Source organism: Esox lucius, chromosome 1 (assembly GCF_011004845.1).
Source record: "Esox lucius isolate fEsoLuc1 chromosome 1, fEsoLuc1.pri, whole genome shotgun sequence".
Classification (NCBI taxonomy): Eukaryota; Metazoa; Chordata; class Actinopteri; order Esociformes; family Esocidae; genus Esox; species Esox lucius.
The window spans coordinates 17685257-17711679 of NC_047569.1; the positions used below are offsets into that span (position 1 = coordinate 17685257).

The window sequence follows — 26423 nt, forward strand, 5'->3', positions numbered from 1 at the left end:
TTGTATGGTCCGCTGTACGTGCTTCACACAAATATTGTACGCACATTTGCGCATGGACGACGTCCTAACGTTGTGAAAATAAAATAAAAATGTTAAACGATTTTCTGACTGCGGACTTATGTTAATTAATGGGAAAATAATATTTCAAAAATTTGAAACTTTTTATGAAATTTTCAGCGTATTTCCGTCTAGGCTTCTAAATTGCGCCGCCATTTTGTAAAAGAGTTGAAACTCTTGAGAATGTAAATCATGTTAGTAAAATGTATGGTAAAATATTTTGCTCACTAATTTTAGCGACATAAATGCCCTGGAAGAGAAGTACATTTTGAGATAGTGAGAGGGTTAACTCAGACAGCCATAGATTCCAGGCCAAACCGTTGGCCAATGTTGCTATGTTTGTACAAGGTTTCCCTACACAATTTGCCGGACATCTCCAAGCTTCATTGTCAACAGCTACAAAGGTTACTGAGCTATCGTAAAATTAGGAATGGTCTCCCAACTTTGTCAACAACAAATGTGTGCTTTCTCCATTTGCTTACAGAACAAAATTCACATTTCGTGTTTTTTTCTTCAGTGCTCAACTGCGTTTTGTGGTTGTATGAGAATCATACTGTAAGGCTCAAAACCTCCCATTCTGCAGCTTAGAAAAGGTCTGTTTGTGATTGTGTTGAGAGACTCCAACAGGGTATTGATTTCCCCTCTCTCTCTTTGTGTATCTCTTTCTGTCTATATCTCTCTATTTTGTGGACAGACGAGATCTCTCTGAATGGCTCTCATTTGCAATCGATCAGCACACAGATAGCTCATTCCCATCGACCTCCAGATAGACAGACAGAATAGGGATGGTCCATGGGACTGAGGTGAGACAATCTTTAAAAACACAACAGCACCTGACACATCCTCCCCTGGAATCACACACCTTGACACATTTGACCAGAAGTGTCTTCTTTTAAACGCAATAGAACAAAACACGATTGAGAAAGATCGTCATTTCAAAGATACTTATCTCCACCCTAACCTCGAGGTGATAAGCCCTGATAAAGGCAATAGCGATCCACTCTCAATTTGAATCACATAAAGTAGTTGATGTACTTTCAAATTTTCTTCAACTGGTCACTGTTACTTCCCTTTATTGGCAAAATGCGCATTTAGAAGAGCTTTGGTAGGTGACCATGGTAAAGATAGTTTGACGTTCGATTTTTGACATATATTCAGACAAAGCTCAATATCTCGCAAACAATTTGAACTACAGACCCCTGATTATTCTCGTTACGAAAGAAAAAAGTTAGACTGTCTCGTTTTCTCGAGTCCCACACGCGTTTTCAAACGGCAGGAGACCTTTATGGCAATATTGTAGTCGGTCGGCAAGTCATAACCAACGCACGTCGTAAGGGAGGGTCAACAAATTACATCGTCAACATTTTCAAATCTCATCAACTCTTTGACAGCTTCATCTAAAAACCTCAAACCAATGTTAAACTGTTCAGGAAGAAAGTGAAATGGGCTGCACTTTATTTATTGCTTGACTTATATTGATCATGTGGATTTTAATATATTGAATATATATATTATATAGGTGCTTAACTGGGAAGCCGAAGGCTGTGCAATGTGTGACCCTTCCCCCTGAAGAACAGAAGAGTGATTTGATGCATCTATGTCATGTGATGAGGCAGTTATGTGCAGACTGACTACAATATCACCATAAACGTCCCCTGCCATTCAAAAACGTGGGTTGGAATCGAGAAGACAAGACCTATGGAGTGTTGTAGAACGTTTTTCTTTTAGAGCAACACTAACCCGGGGTCTGTAGATTGAATTGTTTGCGACTGAGTTTTGAAAATCTGTCAAATAGAATTACCACCATTAGGAGGTGACTAGATGGAGCAAGAGAATGGGAGGAAAGTGATGTGTACATGAAAAGAGGCGGGTGGAGCCTGGAAAAAGTCGGAGTATGCTAGTGCCTCAGTATGTAACGGGGGTTGGAGATGTGGGTGGAGGAGGGCGGGCTGGGCATGGTGGTTATGGTCAGTGTGTAACAGGGTTATGGTCAGTGTGTAACAGGGTTATGGTCAGTGTGAAACAGGGTTATGGTCTGTGTGAAACAGGGTTTGGTCAGTGTGTAACTGCGTTATGGTCAGTGTGAAACAGGGTTATGGTCTGTGTGAAACAGGGTTTGGTCAGTGTGTAACTGCGTTATGGTCAGTGTGTAACAGGGTTATGGTCTGTGTGAAACAGGGTTTGGTCAGTGTGTAACTGCGTTATAGTCAGTGTGTAACAGGGTTATGGTCAGTGTGTAAAAGGATTATGGTCAGTGTGTAACAGGGTTATGGTCCGTGTGTAACAGGGTTATGGCCAGTGTGTAACAGGGTTATGGTCCGTGTGTAACAGGGTTATGGTCTGTGTAGTGGACAGTGAGCAGGCCAGCCGGCTGAGCAGATGGGTCCTGTTCCGCAACGAGCGTGGCGGGAGTCAGCTGGACACGCCCCCCGCTGTTCTGCCTTGTCATGCACAAATGAAGTGTGAGCCTCCCCACAGCCTCTGGGCTGCCATACCACACTACATTAACCTGGCAGAGAGCACATCCTTCTTCCTGATGGCTGTCGCACCCACAGTGGATTACTGATAAAAGGAAATGAGTGTCTAAAACCTTCAAAATGGTTAAAATAATAATTTCTTTTTTGTGCAAATGCCGTTTGAAAGAAATAACCTGCCTGGAATTTTTGTCTGTTTGGGGTGCGATGGTTCTTTTGGCCAACTGCACAATGTCACGTGGCTGATTTGATTTATGATTGATGATTCAACGCCAATTAATATTCAGCTGTGTACGGGGGTGGGCTATGGACTATCCTATCAGTCAACTAGGTCTGTGTACTGACACCTCTCGTGCTGGTTTCCTATTACACAATCACAATCAAACAGAGGATTTCAAGGGCCAAAGGACACTTGAAATCACTGAATATATAATACATATATTTATAATATATTCGTGGTTAAAAACGGTCATGTGAGCAGCAAAGCAATCAATAATAGATTTCCAAAACATATGGTTTTGAGCTACTGGCAATATTACACAATGTATCTGATTTTTACAGAAATCAGGTATGCTAGCAGGCTCTAGACCTTATTATAAACTAGGTGGTTTGAATCCTAAATGTTGATTTTCTTGAAGCCATCATATATTAGACTGAATACCACAGGTTTGACTTTTTACTGTTCTCATTACATTAGTAGGTTTATATTAGCCATAATGTATCTCAGGCATTTATGGTCAAAATACCGTGCTGTATCCACACACTCCGAGATGTGCCGTTTCTAAGAACAGCTACTGACCTAGGATGTAAAGGTCTTGTCATTATAACAGTTCGACATGCCGTGGGAAATAATGCTGTGTGTTCTGCAGCCATCCTGTCCTAGCCTCAGTGTTTTTTTCTGTTGGGGGATACGCTTCATTTCGTCCAACAAGAATGGGCACGGGTCTCCCGTGCGTTTAATATCTGTTCAATTCCATCACTCAATCAACCACTGCCTGGACCTCCGGTTCAAAACGTCTTCCCGCGGTCATGTCTACATCCTGACACTCTCGATGTTTACATTAACCTGCATTATATGGGGAACACGTTTTAGAATACATTTTAATTCACCCATTGGGTGAATGATCCACACTACACAACCGGTTTATCCGGACATCATTTTATGTAGCCTTTATGCTCTGGCCATTTACGGTTTCACTAGCTTCTCATGGTGGCATCTCTTGTCATGATTGTTCCCAGCCCGGCCTTATTCCCCAGCCAGGGAGTAGCTAGACTGCTGAATTCAGCTGAGAGATAAAATGAGACATCAGTATGTTGTTTACGGCTGTAGAGCCACACTGGGACACTGAAATCACCATCTGCTAGCACTGAAAGTTTATTCTCCGCAAGCCATGGCACAGTAGCGCTTCTGAGACTCGGGTGAAACAATGCAGTCCCGCCTCTCCCCCTGTCGTAATATGATGAACGATATTCCACCTCTTTCTGTCTGCTCGCCTTTCGGCCCTGACTGCAGCTAGCAGCATTTAAACTGCGGAGTCAGTCCGTTTTGGGGAACATTACCATGTCGCACCATCATGAAATGTTAGAATGGATATGAATGATGTTGTTCCAAAGATTCTGCGTCTTAAGGGGAAATATTTGTTAGGCGCCACACGAGTATGTCACATCTGTTTACATTTTACATATGCAATTATATTTTCATATTTTATAAGAAATGTATTAGGTATAGGCTTCGTGCAACTGCAAGAGTTTGGACAAAAATGTCCATGTTTTCTAGACTTTTGAAGTGCCTAAATGTTTGATGTATGGCTGCTGTTATGCTTCTAGAGTTCTAATAATTCTGGCAATTCGGTTGTCAGACTGATAATGATGGAAAACAGGATGTAGTACAGCTCTCTACTGAAAAAAAAGTAATGCTTGAAAATAACAATCAGCACCATCCAGAACAGCAGGTACTATTCTTGTACTATTTACCTGGCATTTACTACAAGCTATTTATTCAAAGTCATGTTTAAATATCAAGTTCTGTACCTGGTGTAAATATTCATGATTGCCCAAGCCAATATTACAGGAGGACACGCAGGTCTGTCTAATGAATAACTGAAGACCCATGAATAATACATAACTTGTGCTTCTCCCCTCTGCCTCACACAGCCCATAACTCTCAGGTGGGAGCTGGGCCAGTCAGGGTAAGAGCCAAACTCAGAGTGTATGTGGCCTTAATATAAGACAGAAAGATGCACCATGTAGTTTATAGACATGACAGAGGATGTTTGAAAATGTCTCCGAACTAAATCCGTTCTGTTTGACCCAAATGATTCCCTCTACTCTGTATTTCCATTGGGCCAATGATTCCCTCTACTCTGTATTTCCATTGGGCCAATGATTCCCTCTACTCTGTATTTCCATTGACCCAAATGATTCCCTCTACTCTGTATTTCCATTGGGCCAATGATTCAAGTGGAGTGCTCCTCTCCTCTGTGCATGGATCCTTTAAGGATTCGTTGGTAAAGGGTCCATCTCTGCACGGTCCAACTGCTGTCAATTTATTGGCTGCTTATTTGGTGCCAATAGATTTGTGATCAATCATGGAGAATGGGATTACATTCACTTCTGGATATTATACTCAGATAAGAACATTTAACTGTAATATTTGTGTATGTTTGTGGTGTGTATGTGTGTGCACGCATATGTTAATATGTGACCTTGCATTTATAAAAGCAATGATCTTCATTAACATGCTTTCCTGACCCTGGTTGTATATATTATTGAGTACAGGTTATTGATTTGTAATACATAACTATTTAGTATGTTCAACTATTATGGCTGCTGAAATATGAGTCTGATGATTGCCCATCAGTGGAGGCACGTACATAGCTATTTAGTGTAATGTGTTGTTTTTACATTTACAGTATTTATTAATCCATCCGTTTCAACCCGGCATTTATGAAATTTTTCTGGGAATGGTGCATACTTCATCACCACCATAAAACTGCATATCTCCTGGTACTCTGGGTCTCAGTGGAGAAGGAAGGGACAGCTGTCGATACGTCTCCCTCTGGAGTCACCAGACAAGCAAGGATTCACTAATGAAAACCACAGGGGAACAAGCCAGGAATCAACCTGCAGAGGATTTTATATTCAGTTACATGTCGTTTTGTATTTTGATTTAACTATATATTCTTTTACATGGTGTCATGTTGATATTAAATCTACACTTTGATAAATTGTAAAATAAGCACCCAGTGCAAATATGAAATGCAAACAATGAATACCAAACCAAACCAAAACTGGCATCCTAACCATAGAAGACAAACACAATGTTCATCAGAACGCTCCTCAATCAGCAGTCTGAAATAGCCTATTGTACGACATCCAATTATAGGATATTCAACCAGGAAGGTGCAAAAAAAGTCGATCAAATTAACTCTGCATAGAACGAGTGAGCCTAATACATATCGAGTTTAATAATCATATTGTAATGTACAGAGTACAAATTAGGTGCAGCGAGAAGTTTTGTATAATAAATCTTAAGATAAAAATGGAGTTCAAAAGGGTTAGCTATGTTCATATTCCACTCTGTGTTGCATTATGTCAACTTAACACCCCACAGTGTTGTTTGTAGAATATTCAGATCCCTTCACTTTCTCCACAATTTGTTTTGTTATAGACCTAATCTATGGTTAACTATATATACAGCTCCAGAAACAAACCACTGCATCTTTTTCTTTCCTTTCCAAAAAGTTGAGAAGGAAGGTTTTGAGTGACGAACAGAAGGGTTAAAATTATGAGACCATTGCATATTGAACGCATCAAAACTTTCCTTTTCAACTTTTTGTATATATTTGCAATCAATCTGCACAGATACCTCTGTAATGACAATTTTTTTTTAATTTGTGGATAATATAAAACTGACATATCTCATGTACACTGGTAATCAGGCCCTTTGCCTTGCCAATAGATAATAGAGCTAATAAAGCTCAGATGTATCCTGTGTGCTTTTATAATCATTGAGATGACAGAGGCATACACATAGAGACACTAGGCTGCGATTGCTGCAATACATGCTTATAATTTGGAGTCTGAATACTTATGTACATGAGATATTTCAGTCTTTTATTTTAAATAAATTACCACACATTTTCAAAATGTGTTATGATTTTGTCATTGTGGGTTTATTGTGTGTATATTTATAGGAATTTTTAAAAATAAATTCTAAAATCAAGTCCATAATACAACTCTACATAGAGGATGTGAAGGGTTCTGAATACTCTCCGAAGGCACTGTAAATTTGATAATGCTACAGTAATTGCTGGCTTTTGGTTTTGACGGAGCAGCTGTAGGCCGTAGGTGATGCTTTATAATGCCTGGATCCAGCCTGGCAACACCATTCAAGGGGTCCACTTAAAATGCATTTGGAGCACAATTACACAAGTACAGCACTGAGACTGTTGACAACTGAACAACTTAGTTGAAGTTACTGAGAAGTGGATGTTCATTTTGATCGTGCTACAGGTTTCACCTGATCTCTATTGTAAACCCTGCCTGATAGAGTCATACCTGGAGACAAGATGGCCCACAGTCTGGGTTATATTGAGGGAACAGCCGGTAAACCCTGCCTGATGGAGTCATACCTGAAGACAAGATGGCCCACAGTCTGGGTTATATTGAGGGAACAGCCGGTAAACCCTGCCTGATGGAGTCATACCTGAAGACAAGATGGCCCACAGTCTGGGTGATATTGAGGGAACAGCCGGGAACCCTTTTTGGCAACTGGGTAGCTTTTAGTTCAAAGGAATTACCAGCTCACCTCAAGAGATTGACAAAACTGGTGTCCATGCAAAATAAAAAATAAAAAAATAAAAAATAAAACGAAATGTATTCAACTGAAACAAATGATTTTTCTGCACTGAAGTAGCAGGTTCAGTGGTTTTCATCATCTCCAGACCATTTCACTATTTCCTTCTTTTGTTGAACCGGTCAGAATTCATACACAGAGGTGCCATGTGGAACAATTACTCTTTGGAGCAGATGTCATCATGGTGCAAGGCTCTCCATTCCCCAAGCTAAATGGTTTCTGCTTCCTCTTGCATTTATCTGGGAGACCAACACACATACGTGGACAAAAAAAAGACCCGGCCTTGGGAGATGGATGTGTTCCAGGGAGGTAAGTGGCTGGTGGTGGACAGGCTGGCAGGATGTGACCCAGGAGGTGAGGATCTGTGGCGGTGGTCTTTCCCTTGTCTTTCTATCGTTGGGGAGGGAAACTCTGGCCATGGAAGTCACACCTGTTCAAGGCACAGCCTGCTGCCACAGAGGAACATTAGTGGGGCAGTCTTCACAGAGGAGAGCATTGTTAGAATATTTAAATGGCTAAAATTGTTGATGGATTTTAAATGTGTGGAACTTTTTACTCATACTACATATTCAGATATTGCAATTCAGAGTCTTTCTTTTGTAATATATTTGTAAGAAAAGCTATTGATACATTACATGCAATGACGAGATTCATGAATATCTAAAAAAAAAAACATATTGATTCCTTACCTTGATATAGGCCTGTGTATTTGTATATTGATTCCCACCATCTTACCTAGATATATAGGCCTGTGTATTTGTATATTGATTCCCACCATCTTATCTTGATATAGGCCTGTGAATTTGTATATTGATTCCCACCATCTTACCTTGATATAGGCCTGTGTATTTTTATATTGATTCCCACCATCTTACTTTGAGATAGGCCTGTGTATTTGCATATTGATTCCCACCATCTTACCTTGATATAGGCCTGTGTATTTGTATATTGATTCCCACCATCTTACCTTGATATAGGCCTGTGTATTTGTATATTGATTCCCACCATCTTACCTTGATATAGGCCTGTGTATTTGTATATTGATTCCCACCATCTTACCTTGATATAGGCCTGTGTATTTGTATTCTACTTAGCGAGCAGACTGTGTCTGTGTTGAGGCGTATGCCTAAGGAAAACTAATGTGTAGTTATTTATACCACATAGCAGAATAAAACCCTGATTAGATTGCTTTTTGTCTCACTTTCTCTTATTCCCTTGTTGTGCCAGACAGGCTGTGCTGCCAGAATAACTTCATCAGGAAGGAAATGCTTGGTGATCTATCCTTCGTGCAGAATGGAAATGTATTCAGGGTCTGGATGTCTAATAGAGCTGGCGAAGACACTTTTCCTTATTAAGACAAATATGCCCCTAAAGGTGGAGAGAAGCTTGGAAAACAAGAAGGGAAAAGCAGAGTTAAGGAATGGGAGGGGAGGAAGAGGAGGGAGGAGTAGGAATGAAAGAGAGAAGACATGGGGAGGAGAGGAGAGAAGAGGAGAAAAGTGGAAGGGAAGATTAGGAAGTTGGTCCGTTTTAATAAGATTCCTCCCATTTTGCGATTAATTAATGTGCAAATTGGGTGAATCGATTAGTAGTATGAATAATGTTTTTTTTTTGTGATAATCATCATGCCTTCTTTATCAGTAGGTCACCAATCGTTGATCAACCCAAAATCATGGATATGTGCTGTGAACGTTCTCTCTCCAACAATTCTGTCTTCACAGCACACAAAGAAAAGCATGCATGATTTGAACTGCCTTGATTTTCGGTTCCAATAGCTGCTGTTTAAACTGGGGCAGTGAGTGACAGTATGATTGGCAGACTGAGTGGAGAGGAAATGAGAGAGAGTGTGAAATTTCAGCAGAAACAGTGTAGAGAAACATCTAAAGACAGCTAACTCCCTGAGTGCAGAGCTAAACTATGACTGGCACAATGTGTTGTTGAGTTTATTTGATTCCTCAAGACACGACCCAAATTGACAGAGACAACTCTTTTTGTGGATGGAATGCACATCCAAGAATGGACTGCACTGCACCGTATTTACAGGTGCAATTTGCATGTATCAGATTCTATGGAAGTATATTCCAATCGTGTGCCTTATTGTAATGTAGCATGAATGCAGCCATCCATGGTGCCATCATCCGATCATCATTTTACTGTTTAATAAAGCATTTCATATCGCAACCTCTGCCCTATCATCTGTGATGCCAGAAGCGCTGGGACCTGATTTTAAGCACACACTGAGATTACAGAGGACTTCTAGTGACATTACGTGCTAGATTGGTTGCAACAGCGCATGGCTCCCATATTGTCTGGTGATAAAGCCTACTAGGGGCAAATAAGTTATGTCTGAGGCCTCTGCCAATCCGAAAATATCCTTGTGATGGAAAAGCCACATGCATGAACCTTTAACAATGGCCACATAGCCAGCTAATCGCAGACCTACAGAGGACGGCTGAAAACACTGAAACCTGAGTTGACACACTGGGGAAGAAATGTGCTGAATGGTGGAGAGTGACAACAAGACAGCCAAACCTGTGGATCTACAGAGCACCTCCAGATGTAATCGTCTGACAATAATAGACACACCTGAATCACTCTCACCTGACAACCTTTCTCCTCATTTAGCTCTTGGGCAATGTCCTTCCGTCACCTCCGTGCTTAGCCCACCCATCGAGTGCTGTTCCAAGATTGCTCACCTGATGTAGCCAATAAACAAGCTGGGTTTTGGTATGGCCTGATTCCACAACGGTGCGTTGCGTCCCACCTCCTCCCTGCAACATTGTGTGTTGGCTTTCTACTTTGCGAGTCAGAGTGATATTTAAGGGGACCGGCTTGTGATGACAGTGGGGAAATGTACACTGGATATCCTGGCGGTTTGGTCACCCCGCCATTTTCAGGAAGGTCCTGGTTCTTGCACCAGATATCTCTAAGAGATATGAGCTGTGTGCCAACCCAGGACTCGGATCAATCCTCCACTTGCAGTCCTTTCAAACAAGATCAGTTACCCAGAACACCTTGCTGCACCATACACAAACAGTAGACAAATTGTATTCAGTGCTCACTAAGTAACACAGCCAGTCGGAGAACATGTGCACTCACATGTGCAGTGATTCCTCTTCCGATTTGCAGACTGTGTGATTACTGTGGGGCCTGCAGCTGCTAGGGGGCCCCACAACCCAAAGAAATGAATGTGTCAATTATTGTTCAGTGTTACTAAAGGAAAATACTCTAGGTGCTGTTTTGGAATTTAGTATTGCATCAGCAGTTTTCCAAATTTAATGTCAGGACTCAATCAAACCTTGCTTAGGGCCCCTAAAAGATTAGAGACGGAATTACACTTGCATACCCACACCATCAAAAATCTTCTACACAACAAGAGCTTCAGAGATTTAAGTCTTGATATTGTTTTCCTTTATATTGCCATAATTAACAGTTTCATTATCAAGCTTCGAATGGTAATGAACCTGAACCAGTGTGTGGTCCCATTAAGAGTAAACAGGCTTCAGGGAAAGAAAGGGAATTCCCCCAGAAAGCAATATACTATATAAGACTTAACAAACAACAGAGCACTGACAACATACATTGTTTAAACCCATCTGTCTACTTCCATGTGTGATGCATAGCGTTTCTCTCTTATTCACATTTAGCCCTTTTCACAATGCAACACTGTTGAATTAATGATCACTGCTTGCTTGTATGTTTGCCATCGTGATGACTGTGTTTTGTGAAGTGAAGCCAGGCAGACAGGCAGTAATCTTTGTTTCATAAAATCTTTCCTTTAGCAGAGACATTTGAAAATAAGTCCTTCTTTACCAGTGCTGCTCGGGGTGACTAAAAGTCATAAATGCAGTGCAGGAGAAGTGTAAAATGTATCAAAGACTGCCGATAAAGAAAACAACCATGATAGAGAAATCTCAGATTTCGTAGTTATTTATATCAATAAAGTGATTGACCCTTGACCCTGAGTTTACTTTCTTGACTGACAGAAAAGTACAGACAGGCGGTGAGGCAGAAAAATAGTTAAGATGAGGTAATGGAGGGAGAAACATTTTTGTGGGAACTGCTTTATATATTAATAGAAGTTAGCTGGTGTGGGAATAAGTGCAATATGAATTTTTAGACAAAAAGAGGTGTTAAAACGTGTTTATCATTTTCATTGGGGTGTGTATGGGGTGGGGTGGTGGGGTGGGGGCTTATGATCCTACTCATGACCTCTGATGTGTTAGATATGGCCTTGTGTATGAGTAATTAACAGTAAATATTTTTCCAAAATCCTTCTGAAAACATTGTTTTCCTTTGGTATAACTATCATGATATTTGCGTGAGTCTTAAAGGCATAAGTGACTATAGTCAAAGGTGGTTTTGAACTGAAAATGCTTAATGTTACCATAATTTCAACATAACATTTGTATCCAGCAAAACAGTTCTACATTTGGGAGCAACATGATGTTTTAGTTTTAATTGAAGTGTTACATTGTAAATGCCTGGGTTGTTAACAGTTCACTGGAATTGTTTGTGGGTTTGTAATCGATTGCAATCAATTGTTGCTGATATTATAGGTAAATTACTAAACACAGTTGTTACTAGGGTCAATTACACGAGGGCAGTATTCTATAAACTTTCCCATGGAGCCCATGGGTGAATTCACTATAAACGAAACAGAACAAAAAGGAACAAAACAACATAAGTATAATCAGTAACAATATAGGTTTGCCTTAAAAATGTGTCCAATATACAGGAAACTCGCGTGTTTGCACAAAATGATCTGTCTGGAATAAAATATTTTTGTTCGATAACGTTTTAGATTTATAATTACAACCCTGTTGTTCTAGCTCCTAACGCTAGGAGCTGTCCTTGGTGCTGAAACGTCGGCGGCGCGCTGGCTTGAAGAAAAGAACGGCGTTGGCTTTAGCGAGCGTTGCAATTGAACAGTCTCAGTATATCAGCTGATGACGATTAGGCTACACATGAGAACACTGCTCTCGTACTAGTAGAGCGTTGCTTAGTGTGCGATCCCGACGTCTCACGTCAAGTTGCTTTTGCGGAGTGCAAGCAGTTTATTTAATTTTTAGGAAAAGTATTGATCCCAAGGACATTCCTTTCTATTAGCAGAGGACTCCACTGAAAGCAAGAATGAGTGTGGCACGATATTACATAGTCGTTCTGATGGTTCTTTTTGCGATTTTGACAGACACAGACGCTAAAGGTAAGATTCTCCCTCAGTCATACATAAAGGTTTTTAATTGCTTGTGCACGTGTACATTAGGTATTGCAAAGTAACCCCCCAGACCCGCTGACACTATTTGTGTTTCGGCGGAACTGTATCCAATTATGTGTGACCTGTTTTTCTTTGGTCGGTGTCTGGGAGAAACTACAGAGAAAAATGTGTTTTTGGGAGGTCAGCCATAGCCGGCTATCGGTCGTTTGTCCACCTATGATGAGTTTAAATGGTCTCCTCCATCATTACGTGATTTCATCTCAAAACATGAAGCCCATATGAATTGCAGTTGGCAGATGTAAGATCTTAAATAATCTGAACATTTTAAAAGATTTAAACAAATTCAAAATGCAAACTTTAATTTTATTAAATAAAGACTTGGCCTAATTGCGTTGTAATCTTAATTACGCTCAAATCTCAACTCCTTAACTTTTACTTTTTGATTATCTCTATGATGTGAATGTCATTTTTTACATTAACTTTATAGAGAGAATAAAACCTGATACGTTTTCATAGATATACAATCTTAAAAAGGTTAACTATTTTCTAGCAGTGTATGTATGATTTAAAAATAATTCAAGAATAATTTTTGAACACACACACACACACCTTTTGTTTCTAAGGAATTTCCCCCACTTTATTTAGACGTTAGAAACAGATGGGGAGACAGGCAGGTGGGAGAAGATAGAACCATGCTGGGATTCACCTATATACACACCCAGACCCGATTTTGTTTGCTTACAACTGACGTATACTAGAAATATTACCGGAGATATGCATTTTTATTGAAAGGATGGTCCTGACTTGCAGGTCTACTGTACCCATCAGACACTTCAATCCAATCTGCTGAATTTGTTTCATTGTCTCATCGCTTCACCCAATCTTTTAATGAAACTGGTGGGTTGGGACGTATTCCATTGAAGTACTGCAAAATCAGTAAGAATTCAAATGAAAATGTAAGTTAAAATACTAGAATATTTAAACAATTAAATATATGTCTTTCTGCCATATGAAGCCATTACATTTTGTGAATTTAAAAAGGGAAATAAAATATTTTAAGGAAAGGTTTTGATGAAAGATATAAACAAGATTTGAATCTATATTGGGGTTTTGCGATGGCAGGCATTTGACGTAACCATGGATGTATCTCTGATATAGAAACCAATCTATTTGTATATAATAGATCCACATTAATTTTGCAACTCTATATTTTATATTAGAAATACCTTTCGTTTATCACTACATAATGCCTACAGCCATAGGGAAAGTGGCCTCACTCTGCATTTCTCTGACATTACATTATCATCCTGACCTTTTGATCCCCAGAAGTCTGTAGGTCTCCATATTCTTATCAGTCACCTTCTATTGAACCTCAGAAGCTGCACTTTACCACTGAACAGAATCACCTTTAATAGCACTTTAGCTAATGTGAGGGGCCATCAATCCAGACTGAGCACTCTAAGACAGGTGCCTTAAGCTAAAAGCAGGATGCCAGGACTTGGACAGGAATGAGTAAGGGTCAATATGGAGTGACTTTGGTTTGTTAGTAATCCGCTATCATTAGTTCAGAGTCAATTCATATACAATCTATCTATAGAGCCAATTCATCTGATAGTCTACACCGAGTTTGTGATGTGTGAGTCTGTGTGAGATTGTGTGGGTGGCTCTAATGTCGGCATCATGTACTGCAACACAATCTGTTCTCCTGGTTTCATGTTGCGCTGGTGAAAACTATAACAGGATGAAGACTCCTTGTGTCGCTGCTCACACCTTGATGCAGTTCCTCTCTTATACTGAAAGTTATTATAAATCTCAGATCTCATAAATGAATTGTTAGTGCATAGTGCTGTTTCTGTACTGACAGACAGAGGGCACCAGGCCAAATAATGTGCCCTTTTGATAATTGTCCTTTTGGTAGACTGTAATCCTGATGGGGACAGGAGTGAATCTGTTCCCTCTCTTGGTAATGCCCCATTCCTCTCTGACACTCATACTGTCTCTGTGTGATTGATCCCTGTGTTGAATCCCCAGCTCCACTGTGAACTATCAGTGGGAGGACAGTGGACTGAAAAGAGGAGTGTTTATCATTTCTGTAACCCTCAGGATCTTGGTTGGTGTCTGTTGTCTCCAGATTAAGGCCCTGATAAGAACCACTTGACTGGTGCTGAGCTGGTGGGTTGGCTGTGACCTTGTGGTCCTCCAAAGGCTGTTCTGCACCGAGCTTGTGGTTTCCATGTGACTCTGTGGTCCTACAATGGTAGTTCTGCAGTGGCACGCGTTGTCGTCCATCGACAGGGACTGACAGATCAACACGACAGGTTGAGAGAATGAGAGGGGGTGAGAACAAAGACGGTGGCTGAGACAATAAGCGGCCGACTGGAAGACTGAATGGGCACGACACAAACATGAAAGCCCACACCCAGAAATCTCAAACCAGAGTGATTTTATGTTTTTCCGTGTTGAATTGATTAGATCTGAACGTAGAAACGTGTTCGTGTGGTGCAGTGAATTGAAGAAAAGACTCCCCTACAGTATCTGTGTGTGCTGAGATTTGGCAACGATCACCCAGATGGAGGAAGAAGGGAAGATTTGAGAATGTGTGTGTCTATGTGAGTGTTTGGGTAAAACTAAGAAAGAGAATATTGGTGTTATAGCAGGGAATGTAAACACAGGAACATGGCATTGGCGAAGGGTTTGGAATTGCTGAAAATCTGTTTTTAAACGACTACAAAGCTGTATCATTGTCTATGTATTTGGTCAATTGGTCAAGCCATGCCTGATACCTGGAGCTTGACACAGTCTGATGATGAACAGCGCTTGTTTCTCTCTTGTTTTATTTAGTTCAGCTTTACACACTGAAGCTCCGAGTTTGACCTGAATATGCCACAATCTGAATTCTCTTCTAATTATAGTTGTCGTTTTTGCTCTGTGTAACACACAAACACTAGATGTTTGTTTGTGCGTGTTAGTTTGAGTGTGTGTTTATAAGCGTGTGTATTTGTGCATAAAAAAAAAAAGGATTCATTATCATGCTCTACTCTACTTTATTTTGCATTTTCAAACACGCCCACATTAACACCTACACCTAAAAAGCCCTGTTTCGACAAAACATGTTTCCTGTTGCAAGTGAACATTTCTGCCACATGTTAATAAATCTCTCATCACCAAGGTTTACTTAAACATGTTCAGGAAAAACTGTTCTTTCAGATAAATATTTTACTGCGGTTCATATCATATTAAATAATATTTATAATAATGTATTTGGGGTTGGGATGAGAGATTTAAGGAAAGATAACATGCATCGTCAGGGAGGAGTTCCTTGACATGCTGCAGCTGCTGGAGATATTGCAGTGAAGATGACAAGATGATTATGAGAACAAGGATTTGAATATACAGTATATGCAAAACAGTATTCTTTACAGACGCCAGAATAATTTTTTTTCTATTCCACTGAGTAATGGTGCTTTCTGATTCTCTTTGTTTTCTCCTCAGAATGCGAGCATTGGTGCAGCAGAAGACCCTTTTCAGACAGTCCACTCATGATCTTAAAATAAACTCCTCATCAATGAGCCCCTGTGATAAGCAATAACCCCCGCCTTGTACAGGTCCCAAAAAAACAGTTTGGCTCTTAGTGTTAGTTATTTAACTAATTCAGGATTGCTTCATGGTATATGGGGGGGGGGGGGGTTCCTTTCTCCCTCTCTCAATGGAAAACAAGTGTAATTGTAACTCCACGGTTGGTTTTGCTCTGCCAGGAAGGAGGTGCTGATGACTGGTGCTGCAGGCACCTTGCAGGCTGAGCCGTGAGGTATTGAGGAGGGGGTGAAGCTGAGCATCCCTGTCGTCTTCCCCCTCTGAACGGGTGCCTCTCTGAATCGAGCCGGTGCTCCTGTCAAGTGTGCTCTCCAGCTGCCGTCAGTCAAAGCGGGTTTCCTGAAGGCGCTGTTCTTCTGGTTTACTGTACTTCCCTTTCTGAATGGAATGATACGTCTCTTTTGTGACAAAAGCCCTGGAGTTACAGTGTACATGGATGAGAACAACCACTCCAGTCGACACCTGACTAGTACTAAACCCACCTGATCACGCTCCATTACCCCGCATGCAGTCCCCTGTCATCCTCAGACATCACTTACGCTCCAGCCTATTTCTACTTTGCTTGTACTGTCACACCCTAGAAACAAACTTCTCTGTTAAATGCTGTACCATCCAGGTCCATTTCGTGGCCCTTAAGCACTGAGAGCTGTGGGTTTTGGTCTGCGGCAGGGATATAGGACATTAACACTATTCATGTGTAAATGTCGGTTGATGTCAAATAGTGGCCTGCTTTCACTGGCGGCTGAGAGGCTTGGGGATATTCATTACAAATCAATGGGCAATCTGGTCTGCACTCTGGCCGCGTGTCCCCATGCATTACTCTCCAGGCTGTCTCCGCTCAGTGCGTGGTTCTATTCCGTAATGGAAATAAATCCTGCCCTCCATTTGTATTGTGTTGCGCGGGCAAACAACCTGACGCCCAACATTCAGTAAGAGACATTCCCTCAGGTTTGAATTGAAATCCCACAACAGAAGTTTCTGGAGCTAGACTGATTTTTTCCCATATTCTTTTATTGATATGAGGTTGTTCGTTTGTTTTCAAATGTTCAGCTGATCTTTTGCCACTCCCACATCTGTCCAGGAAACCCAGGCTGTTTTGGCTTCCCTCTCTTAGACCACGGCTCTATGGATCTGACCACTGAGGGGAAGAGAAAATGTTAGTTCAGAGAATCAGTGACCAACCTCTCCGTCCGCACTCCTATCCTCTCTCTCCCCTCTCTCTCCCCTCTCTCCCCGCTCTCCCCACTCCTATCCTCTCTCCCCTTTCTCTCCCCACTCTCCCCTCTCTCTCCCCTCTCTCCCCACTCCTATCCTCTCTCCCCTCTCTCTCCCCACTCTCCCCTCTCTCTCCCCACTCTCCCCTCTCTCTCCCCTCTCTCTCCCCTCTCTCTCCCCACTCCCCCCTCTCTCTCCCCTCTCTCCCCACTCTCCCCTCTCTCTCCCCTCTCTCCCCACTTCTATCCTCCCTCCCCCCTCTCTCTACCCTCTCTCCCCACTTCTATCCTCCCTCCCCTCTCTCTCTCCCCTCTCTCCCCTCTCCTATTCTCTCTCCCCTCTCTCTCCCCACTCCTATTCTCTCTCCCCTCTCTCTCCCCACTCCCCCCTCTCTCTCCCCTCTCTCCCCACTTCTATCCTCCCTCCCCTCTCTCTCTCCCCTCTCTCCCCTCTCTCCCCTCCCCTATTCTCTCTCCCCACTTCTATCCTCCCTCCCCTCTCTCTCTCCCCTCTCTCCCCTCTCCTATTCTCTCTCCCCTCTCTCTCACCACTCCTCCCCCTTCCTCTCATGGATTGGCCCACTGTGTAAACCTGACTAATTGGGACTGGCATGTTGTGAACATGTAGAATTGGGTGCCTCTCCAGAACCCTTAGGCCCTTTAACAGTTCTCTTCTCTTGCCTCTTTCACAATGCAAGTTTCTGTCTGGAGGTTCTTCATCAACAAGGGACAACCAGGAGCACACCAGATTAGCTTTAACTGTGAACACATGCACACAGTAAACCTGGAAGTCAAAGAGGACCTTTGTCTCTTAAATTAGGCATCATGTTGTATGCTTTGTTAAAAAAGAGGTGACTATGCTGCTAAATGATCAGGATGACGGCCACAATGCTGACTGAATGTTTGTTTTCTTGCAACGTACTAATGCATCCTTTAAAATTCTATTATGTAAGCTAAACAAAATGAATTTAAACACGAAAACATTTTACTTACAGTATAATTGTTAGACATGACTAATCCTACTGTCTGCCAATACAACAACAATACCATGCATCAACACGCATAATTACGTCCTTCAACATGTCATTGAACTTCCAGAATTGCTCCTCCTGGGAGTACCAATATTCTGACTTGTTAATGGCCAACACATAACATCAGCAACCCAGGGTTTGTAAACACCCACTTCACACTTGGCTTTTATCAATAACTCTCTCAGTACCCATAAGATGGGATTGATGTGTTCCTGTGGAGTGTGCAGAATTCACTCAATTCGCTTTAAGGCATTTAAATCAAATCCAATCTCTGGCCCATGTGATGATTACTACTTCTCAGAGTACAACCCAGAGCTCCTAGTGGCTATCATATATGACATCACATTGTCACTGCAGGGACAGTTGGATATCACAGCCATATGACGTTGTACTAGATCACAAGGGACCTTCCCCCACTGCCTTCCCTCTCTTTCTGAATGAGCATTTTGACTGGACCTTATTAATCATGTCTCTTCATTTCCTTTGTTTTCGGGGGATGCATGCATCTCCGACTGACTCAGACTGTGGATGGTGTGTTTGTGTAGTGTTCACTTGGAGTTTATTCTCAGTAGCCTTCCCTTTGTTTATTGCCACATACTGTATGTTGTTGCTTTTTGTAGTGGTGCTGTTTCACAGCTTTTGCTTGTTAGCAGTTAGCCAAGCCGTTATGCTCTCATTGAGGTTGGTATGAAAGCAGAGCCTGTCAGGCAAGCTGCTGTGGGGAGACGTTGCCATACTGCAGCCTTCACGGCTCCAGAGAATATTTGAGGACGTTTCGGTTTGCAAAAGTGCATCGCAGATATGTATTATAAAACCTGTTTTCGCTGAGCGAAGGTCTCTGACTGAGTGCGTGGCTGACTACCCATTGTTAAGTAGCATAGTGTTAGAGACGCAGACCGACGCCCAGTAGACCAGGTAATGAGGACATGCTGGCTACAAGCATCAGTAGATATACTCAGTAAACCAAGCAAGCAAGCCAAAGGGAAATACGGAACTAAAATCCACTGGCACGGAACGTTGTTTGGGGCTTTGCGTTTCAAAATGAACGTCATAATAAAACTATTTAATGTGTTAACCAATGAGCACTTGTATATGAACTAACATGATTTAATTCTTTATGTTTACATTGTTTTTTTACACATACGAATTACATCATCATTCGTAATGCGTCTGTCTCAGTGATTCATCCTCAAGGTAGCTAGGACTGCTGGCTCGAAAAAAAAGTTTCTAAAAAGCTAGCTGATGAATGCAAACAATGTTTTCCCCTAACAAACATATAACTAATAAAATCATGTTTTTAACTGGGAAAGCTGGTCAGGAACAAGCTAGGTGATGATGGACGGAAACAATGCCCTAACTAACTTGCCATAAACAAAGATGGCCTTGGACCATAAATAGCTGCACTTCAAGCCCCCTTCCCAGCTCACCACAGAAACTCCGGCTGAACTAGGCTAGTCTAGGTTTTTGAAAGGGTTTCTAAATGGTTGAACATTGTTTAGTGTAAGACAGTGATACTGATCCTTCTGAGCTGATTTTCTGGAACATGTAACACTGAGGCTGTGACGGAATTGGTAATGATATCAGTAGAAGAGGACTGCAGGTTTTCCTTTCCCCAGAGCAGAGTGGCCTGTCTGTGGGTAATGAATTGACCCAGTGAATTGAGCCTGTGGCAGGTATCCTTGGAACCCTAATCTCTCTGCTAATAAAGATGAATAATGCAATTCTATTGCAACAGGCCGTCTGAAGGAGTCAGTGGTGTCGTTATTTACCTTTACACAGTTGTCAGGCTGAATGCAGCAGGGCATAGAAAGAAATCCAGAGGTCCTCCGACCGTCTTGAGATTGGATATGTATAATGAAGACAAATGCTGTGGCTCAGGGTTTGAATTTATCTAAGTTCACAGACCCGATTTTTTTTCTTATGATCCTTTTGAAAGTCAATGATTTGGGGTTGTTTAATTGATACGCAGGACTCCTTAGCTGTGCTGGGAAAATGGGATCTTTAGCTTGGGATCACAGATGGGTACTCTTATCCAAACATAAATGTCAGCACCTGAGTTTGGTAAATGTCATTGGAACTGTTTTTATAAGAAGGTTTTACGATCAGTTTAGAGAAGAGACTGTCTTCTGGCAAGATGTCCATATAACATTTTGGCACGGGATCCTGGAGAAGGGTGTTTTCAGGTGTGTAGCAATTTTATTACCTAATTCATGAATATCAACAACAGTTTGTCTCATTTTATTTGTGAATTCTCTGATTTGGGGATACTTGTGCAAATTGGAGGCATGCATAAATGTGCAAAATGGGGGCTGATTGTGGAATAGAGTGAATTACACAGATGAACTTGAAAACAAAGACTATGGGACTTTTACAGTACTTCCATTATATGAGGTTGATAAAAAATTCAAGAGTTGCCTATAATCATGACACATTCCTGGTAAATAGGTCAGATTTTTAGATTTTGCTCGTCTTTACCAAGGGGGGAAATAATTGTGGAGGTGCACCGTATCACTCCAAGTCTCTCAGGAGTCTGAACCGAAAATAGGGAACATCTTGTACCCATACAGAAAAGTAGTCATTTGTAGGCTACAATTGATCTGCTACAGTAAATAAACATTATAATCATGAGATGGTGGTTTATCCAACCCCCTCAACTGCAACATATTTCTTCAATATTACATTTTCAATCTCAAGCGCTTCAGAGCATTTCAAGGATTTCTCTGTGGCCTGGTAAAACGGTTTCCCAACCCTTCACATCCATCTCATATGAAACAGCTGCTGATGTACAATGCTGTCTGAGATATTGATTGCTTACCTATGACACATAGCTTTAACCCTGTTGACCTCAGACTTTCTGACGTCTTTATGAAGCCTGTATAAGAAAACTGGTCACTCGGAGGATGAAGTGCAATATTTTCTCTAGCTCAGCCACAACATAATATGTCTTTTGATCTGACAAGCCATTTGAGAGAGACATTTTGGGATCTCTGAACCCTGAATATCTCAGAATAAAATACACAAATCATTCTCGGGTGAAATGGAAAAAGCAGAAATGAACTGGGTATTGGGTCTCTGGGACCAACAGAGTTTGTCAACCACGATCTAGCCACTGACATGTTAGAATATGTATGTCAGAGTCATTTCAATACACTGATGAAAACTAGACTCTACTACAGCTGACAAAATCCTTCTTCCCCTTCTGATCCTGAAAATCTCTTTGTCCTCTCTGTCAGTAATCACTACAGTCAGTGCATTGAAGGATTTCTTTTGGGAAATTCAGGGACTGAAGAGTTTAGCTTTCAGGAAAATAAACCGGTGCTCACTGCAGTCCTGCAGCCCTGAAACCCTGCCCCCTGGTGAAACCCTGCCCCCTGGTGAAACCCTGCCCACGGTGAAACCCTGCCCCCTGGTGAAACCCTGCCCCCTGGTGAAACCCTGCCCACGGTGAAACCCTGCCCCCTGGTGAAACCCTGCCCCCTGGTGAAACCCTGCCCACGGTGAAACCCTGCCCCCTGGTGAAACTCTGCCCCCTGGTGAAATCCTGCCCCCTGGTGAAACCCTGCCCACGGTGAAACCCTGCCCCCTGGTGAAACCCTGCTCACGGTGAAATCCTGCCCCCTGGTGAAACCCTGCCTCCTGGTGAAACCCTGCCCACGGTGAAACCCTGCCCATCTGGTGAAACCCTGCCCCTCGGTGAAACCCTGCCCCCTGGTGAAACCCTTCCCCAGATGAAACCATGCCCCACAGTGAAACCCTACACACGATGAAACCCTGCTGCCTGGTGAAACCCTGCCCCCTGGTGAAACCCTGGCCCTGGTGAAACCCTAACCCTGGTGAAACCCTGCCCCCAGTTAAACCCTCCCCCCTGGTGTAATCCTTCCCCCAGTGAAACCCTAAACCCTGGTGAAACCCATCCCCCAGTGAAACCCTGCTGCCTGGTGAAACCCATCCCCCAGTGAAACCCTGCCCCCTGGTGAAACCCTTCCCCCAGTGAAACCCTAAACCCTGGTGTAACCCATCCCCCAGTGAAACCCTGCCCCCTGGTGTAACCCTTCCCCCAGTGAAACCCTAAACCCTGGTGTAACCCATCCCCCAGTGAAACCCTGCCCCCTGGTGTAACCCTTCCCCCAGTGAAACCCTAAACCCTGGTGAAACCCTGCCCACGGTTAGAGCTTCACCAAACAATGTGTTCATCCTCAACCGCCAGCTGGATTCACAGAGCCACCGCCATGGCCACCGGCAATGCAATCTACTCTCACTGCAGTGTGTTGACCACACTGAAACTGGTTCCCACCTCTGTCTTGTACAACAACCCTCTCCACTATGATTTCAAGGTTTCTTGATTGTGAAAGATCCAGAGCGCTGCAGAGATCAGTCCAAATGTGTGTATGTTTATACACATCAAGTGTGTATGTGAAAAGTATTTCTCACCTGCGTAATATCACTTTTCTCTAACTAAAGCAAAAGGAGGCTCACACTGCTGGAGCTAGTGCTGACAAAATAAAGTGCTCTAAATATACAGAATCAGTTTATAGAATGCTCCAAAATCTAAGGGTTGGAATCAGCGTGCGCTAACTTGGAACACGACCTTGCACCAATTAATATTTTTACGTAACTATTGCCATAATCATCTTATCGTTAAAAACAGCATGTAAACACACTCAGTAAGTCAAGCATGCATGCATGGCTGTCAGGAGACTCTCTCCATCCAATTACCTTTTGATTAACTTTGTGGCTGGTAATATGATATTTAATGTACAAACAAATTTTGCTTGAGTAGTTAATGGAACTGGGCTCCCAATTATACCCCAATCGTTGTCCCAGTTTTATTTTGTCCGATTCGTGGCAATAGCCTCATAACTTCAAACGAGCTTGGGAAAGTCAAAGATTGGTTCATGCATGCTGAGACAGATCCCAGACATGTCATTAGGAGTCGCTAGAGGGCGACTTGTCAAGACATCCCTAGCCAACCTATCTGGATGAAGTTAAGGCTGTTTTTATTGCCCTTTGCGTGATTCACGGGCTTGCTTGCTTTGTTCTACTCAGGAATGATGAAGGAAGGAACCTGGGTCTGAATGAAGCAACTGCAATGCGGATTGTAGACCGAGGAACTTGATACAATTTGCTAGAAATGTTATGACCAGTGCCCAGTCATATCCCGAAAGCTGTTACTTTTTCACCCTTTAAAATAATCTGATTGTCAAACTCCCGAAATCATATAATAAATGTCTTGAAACATTGAACTGACACATTATTGCTGTGAGTTCAGTCCCCATGGCAACAGACTGGGGCATAGTCATACTTCTTGGCAAGAAAAGTTGATACCACTCTGTGGTGACGATATGGTTCAGAGGGTTGGAAACACCTTTTGAGAGGAATTTGCAAACCTATTCAGTACGAATGGAAGTGTATCTGTATAACTTTAAATGTGTGACGCTCTTTTTTCCTGTTGCATCCCAGGCAAATAAAGAAACTCCTGCCAGGTAGATGTTTATTGAAGACTTTAGCAGGTGTTTTCCACCGCTTGTATACACAACATTTCAAAACAGACTCATGCAATTGAAAAATTCAACCAGGGTTCATTTCTCTATGGACAGCTCTGTGAAAGGCGTTGGAACTGAAATCAAGACTTACACTTGTTTTCTGTCCAAGTTAGTACTTTTCCTCTTGAAAATAAGATATACATATGTAAGGTTTTATTCTTTAAGCTTATTTAAGTAATACCACTTGTATTATACTTGTTATGTTGTAAGAGCTGAGACAAAATGCTCTCTGGCAAAACAGAAAATACATTTCATCCACAAGATGGTGGCTGCTCAAAGTCAACAAGTAGTAATGGATAGTAAAGGAAAATACAGGGATGCCGTATCCTGTTCTTGATTTACAGCTTAGCCAGTGTTGTGCTCCCATGCAGGAAATCGTTGCATCAGTCCTTTGAAAAATATGTTTCAATTAATGAGTGAAGGGCGCTGTAGCAATTTCCTTGTGAAGAATGAAGCAGGAGCCGTCTGCACAGAAGGAAGGACAGGGAGAACAGAAGGAGAGAGCGAGTGTCAGACAGACACAGAGAGAGAGACAGAGAGAGAGAGAGAGAGAGAGAGTGAGAAAGACAAGACAGACAGACAGAGACAGACAGAGAGAGAGAGAGAGAAAGACAAGACAGACAGACAGACACAGACAGACAGAGAAAGATAGAGAGAGAGACAGACAGAGAGAGAGAGAGAGCACAATGTGGTGTTTGAAGAAAGAGTGTTCCAGCCTCTCCTCAAGAATTGCTTCATTCCATCTATGTAATTGTCCTTGGTTGTTTGCGGTGCTGATGGAGGACTGTGTGGCCTGCCTGTCTCCACACACATGCACACGCACAAACACACACGCTCGCACACGCACCCACACACACACACACGCACACATAGACACAAGTGTTTGGATGGACAAAAACAGCCCTGCCTTTGACCTCCCTCCAGCCCACTGTGGTAGCAGGCGGATTACGTTGGATGAAGCGGAGTATTGTTTTCATTGATTTGCGTTAATTCACAATATGTCACTCATCACTGTTTTACTGGCAACACTTGCAAAGCTGTCCCGGATTGCAGTTAACCGGTGAACCTCAGCAACGGAGCAGTGTACTCAATTATCCTCAGTTAATTACAGTAACAGGCCTCCCACACCAGTCAGAGCCTCTGATAGAACAACTAGGAACAAGTGACCAAAAAGCTTTCTGTGTATTGTGCTGGATGTTTATGTATGCTTATGACTTAATAGGGATTTGGGCTTAAAACAATCTTTCTGGTCTATTGAACAAAATTGATAAAATGCTGAGGCTTTTCTTGGTTCGACAACATAATGTCCCTTGGTAATGCATACATTTCAACGTAAGCATAGAAAACCATCTTTTGCATCCTCCCTCTTTGAGATTCGCATTTTGTGGATCTGGTCACCTCACTTCTTGCCTCCCCCTTCTCCATTGCACAACCTTCTCAACTCTCTCTCCAGCCTTAGTAGCAGAGAATCTAGAAGGAAAAGCAATTTGGAGCAGCATTAACTGTGTCTTGGCTTCTGACCCGGCTTCGTTGTGTTAAGCATCCTACTGTAAAGTGCAGAGTCACTTTCCAACATACACCCACAGGTACAGGCGCACACACACACACGTGAAACACACAGACACGCTAGCACACACCTAACGCTTGAGAGTCCTTCACCCGCTGACCTCACACTGAGACAGGGATAATCCCAGACTGTGAGAGGAATACCGGAGCAGTGTGACACATCCTCGTTGCTGTGAATCTTTCTCCCTGGACCGTCACTATCTGTTCACCAAACGCTTCCAGCTGCACGGACTGGATGTGATTAGGATCCAGCTGACATCCTGACAAGTTGCTAATGTTGGATTATACCAATGTCTCCATGCATTACAACCATTATCATGTATGTTTGAAACAACCACAGTACAAAACACTAGCTACAGAATAATATGGAAGAAACAAAAGTCATCCTCTTTTCTTAAGGTATTTTCTCTAAGCCTAATGTCCCAACGTTTCCCTGATTTGAAAGCGAGCGTGCATAGTCAGATTGCCGCCACAGTAGTTCCAGTAAAACGCTGTTGTGTGTGCAGCAAGTCAACTGACAGGGGAGTGTTTGTCAGAGGGAGATGTGTTTAACAGACAACAAAGATGTTCTGCCGAGACTAACCTCCTGGATGTTCACCTTGTTATGAACTCGTACTGCTTTCTCTACTACTCAGCCATGTTGATTATTCCTCCTTAGAGAATTCCCGACTAACAAAAGTGCAGAGTCTGTAGTACTGTTTTTTATGACAGTTTCCAACCCATTTCAAGGCTTCTTCTCGCAAGCAAATATTATCTTTGTCTTTGTATGCGCTGAAAGAGCTGAAAAGGAAACATAACTTAACGCATTTATTCAGGCTTTTATTCTTGGCCTCAATGCCCTCTAGCATGTTAATGACCCAGTGCTGAA

At 42.2% G+C, this 26423-nt stretch overlaps 1 protein-coding gene across 2 annotated transcripts in view; it reads left to right on the plus strand.

Annotated features, from left to right (window-relative positions):
* The first annotated feature begins 12323 nt into the window (after positions 1–12323).
* Positions 12324–26423, plus strand: part of sez6b (seizure related 6 homolog b) — a 121844-nt gene continuing 107744 nt past the window's right edge. For both annotated transcript variants that reach the window (XM_020048098.3, XM_010870691.5), the window contains exon 1: positions 12324–12595. In XM_020048098.3, coding sequence (XP_019903657.3) covers positions 12523–12595 — 73 coding nt within the window. In that variant the 5' untranslated portion in view covers positions 12324–12522. The remainder of the gene's footprint in view (positions 12596–26423) is intronic.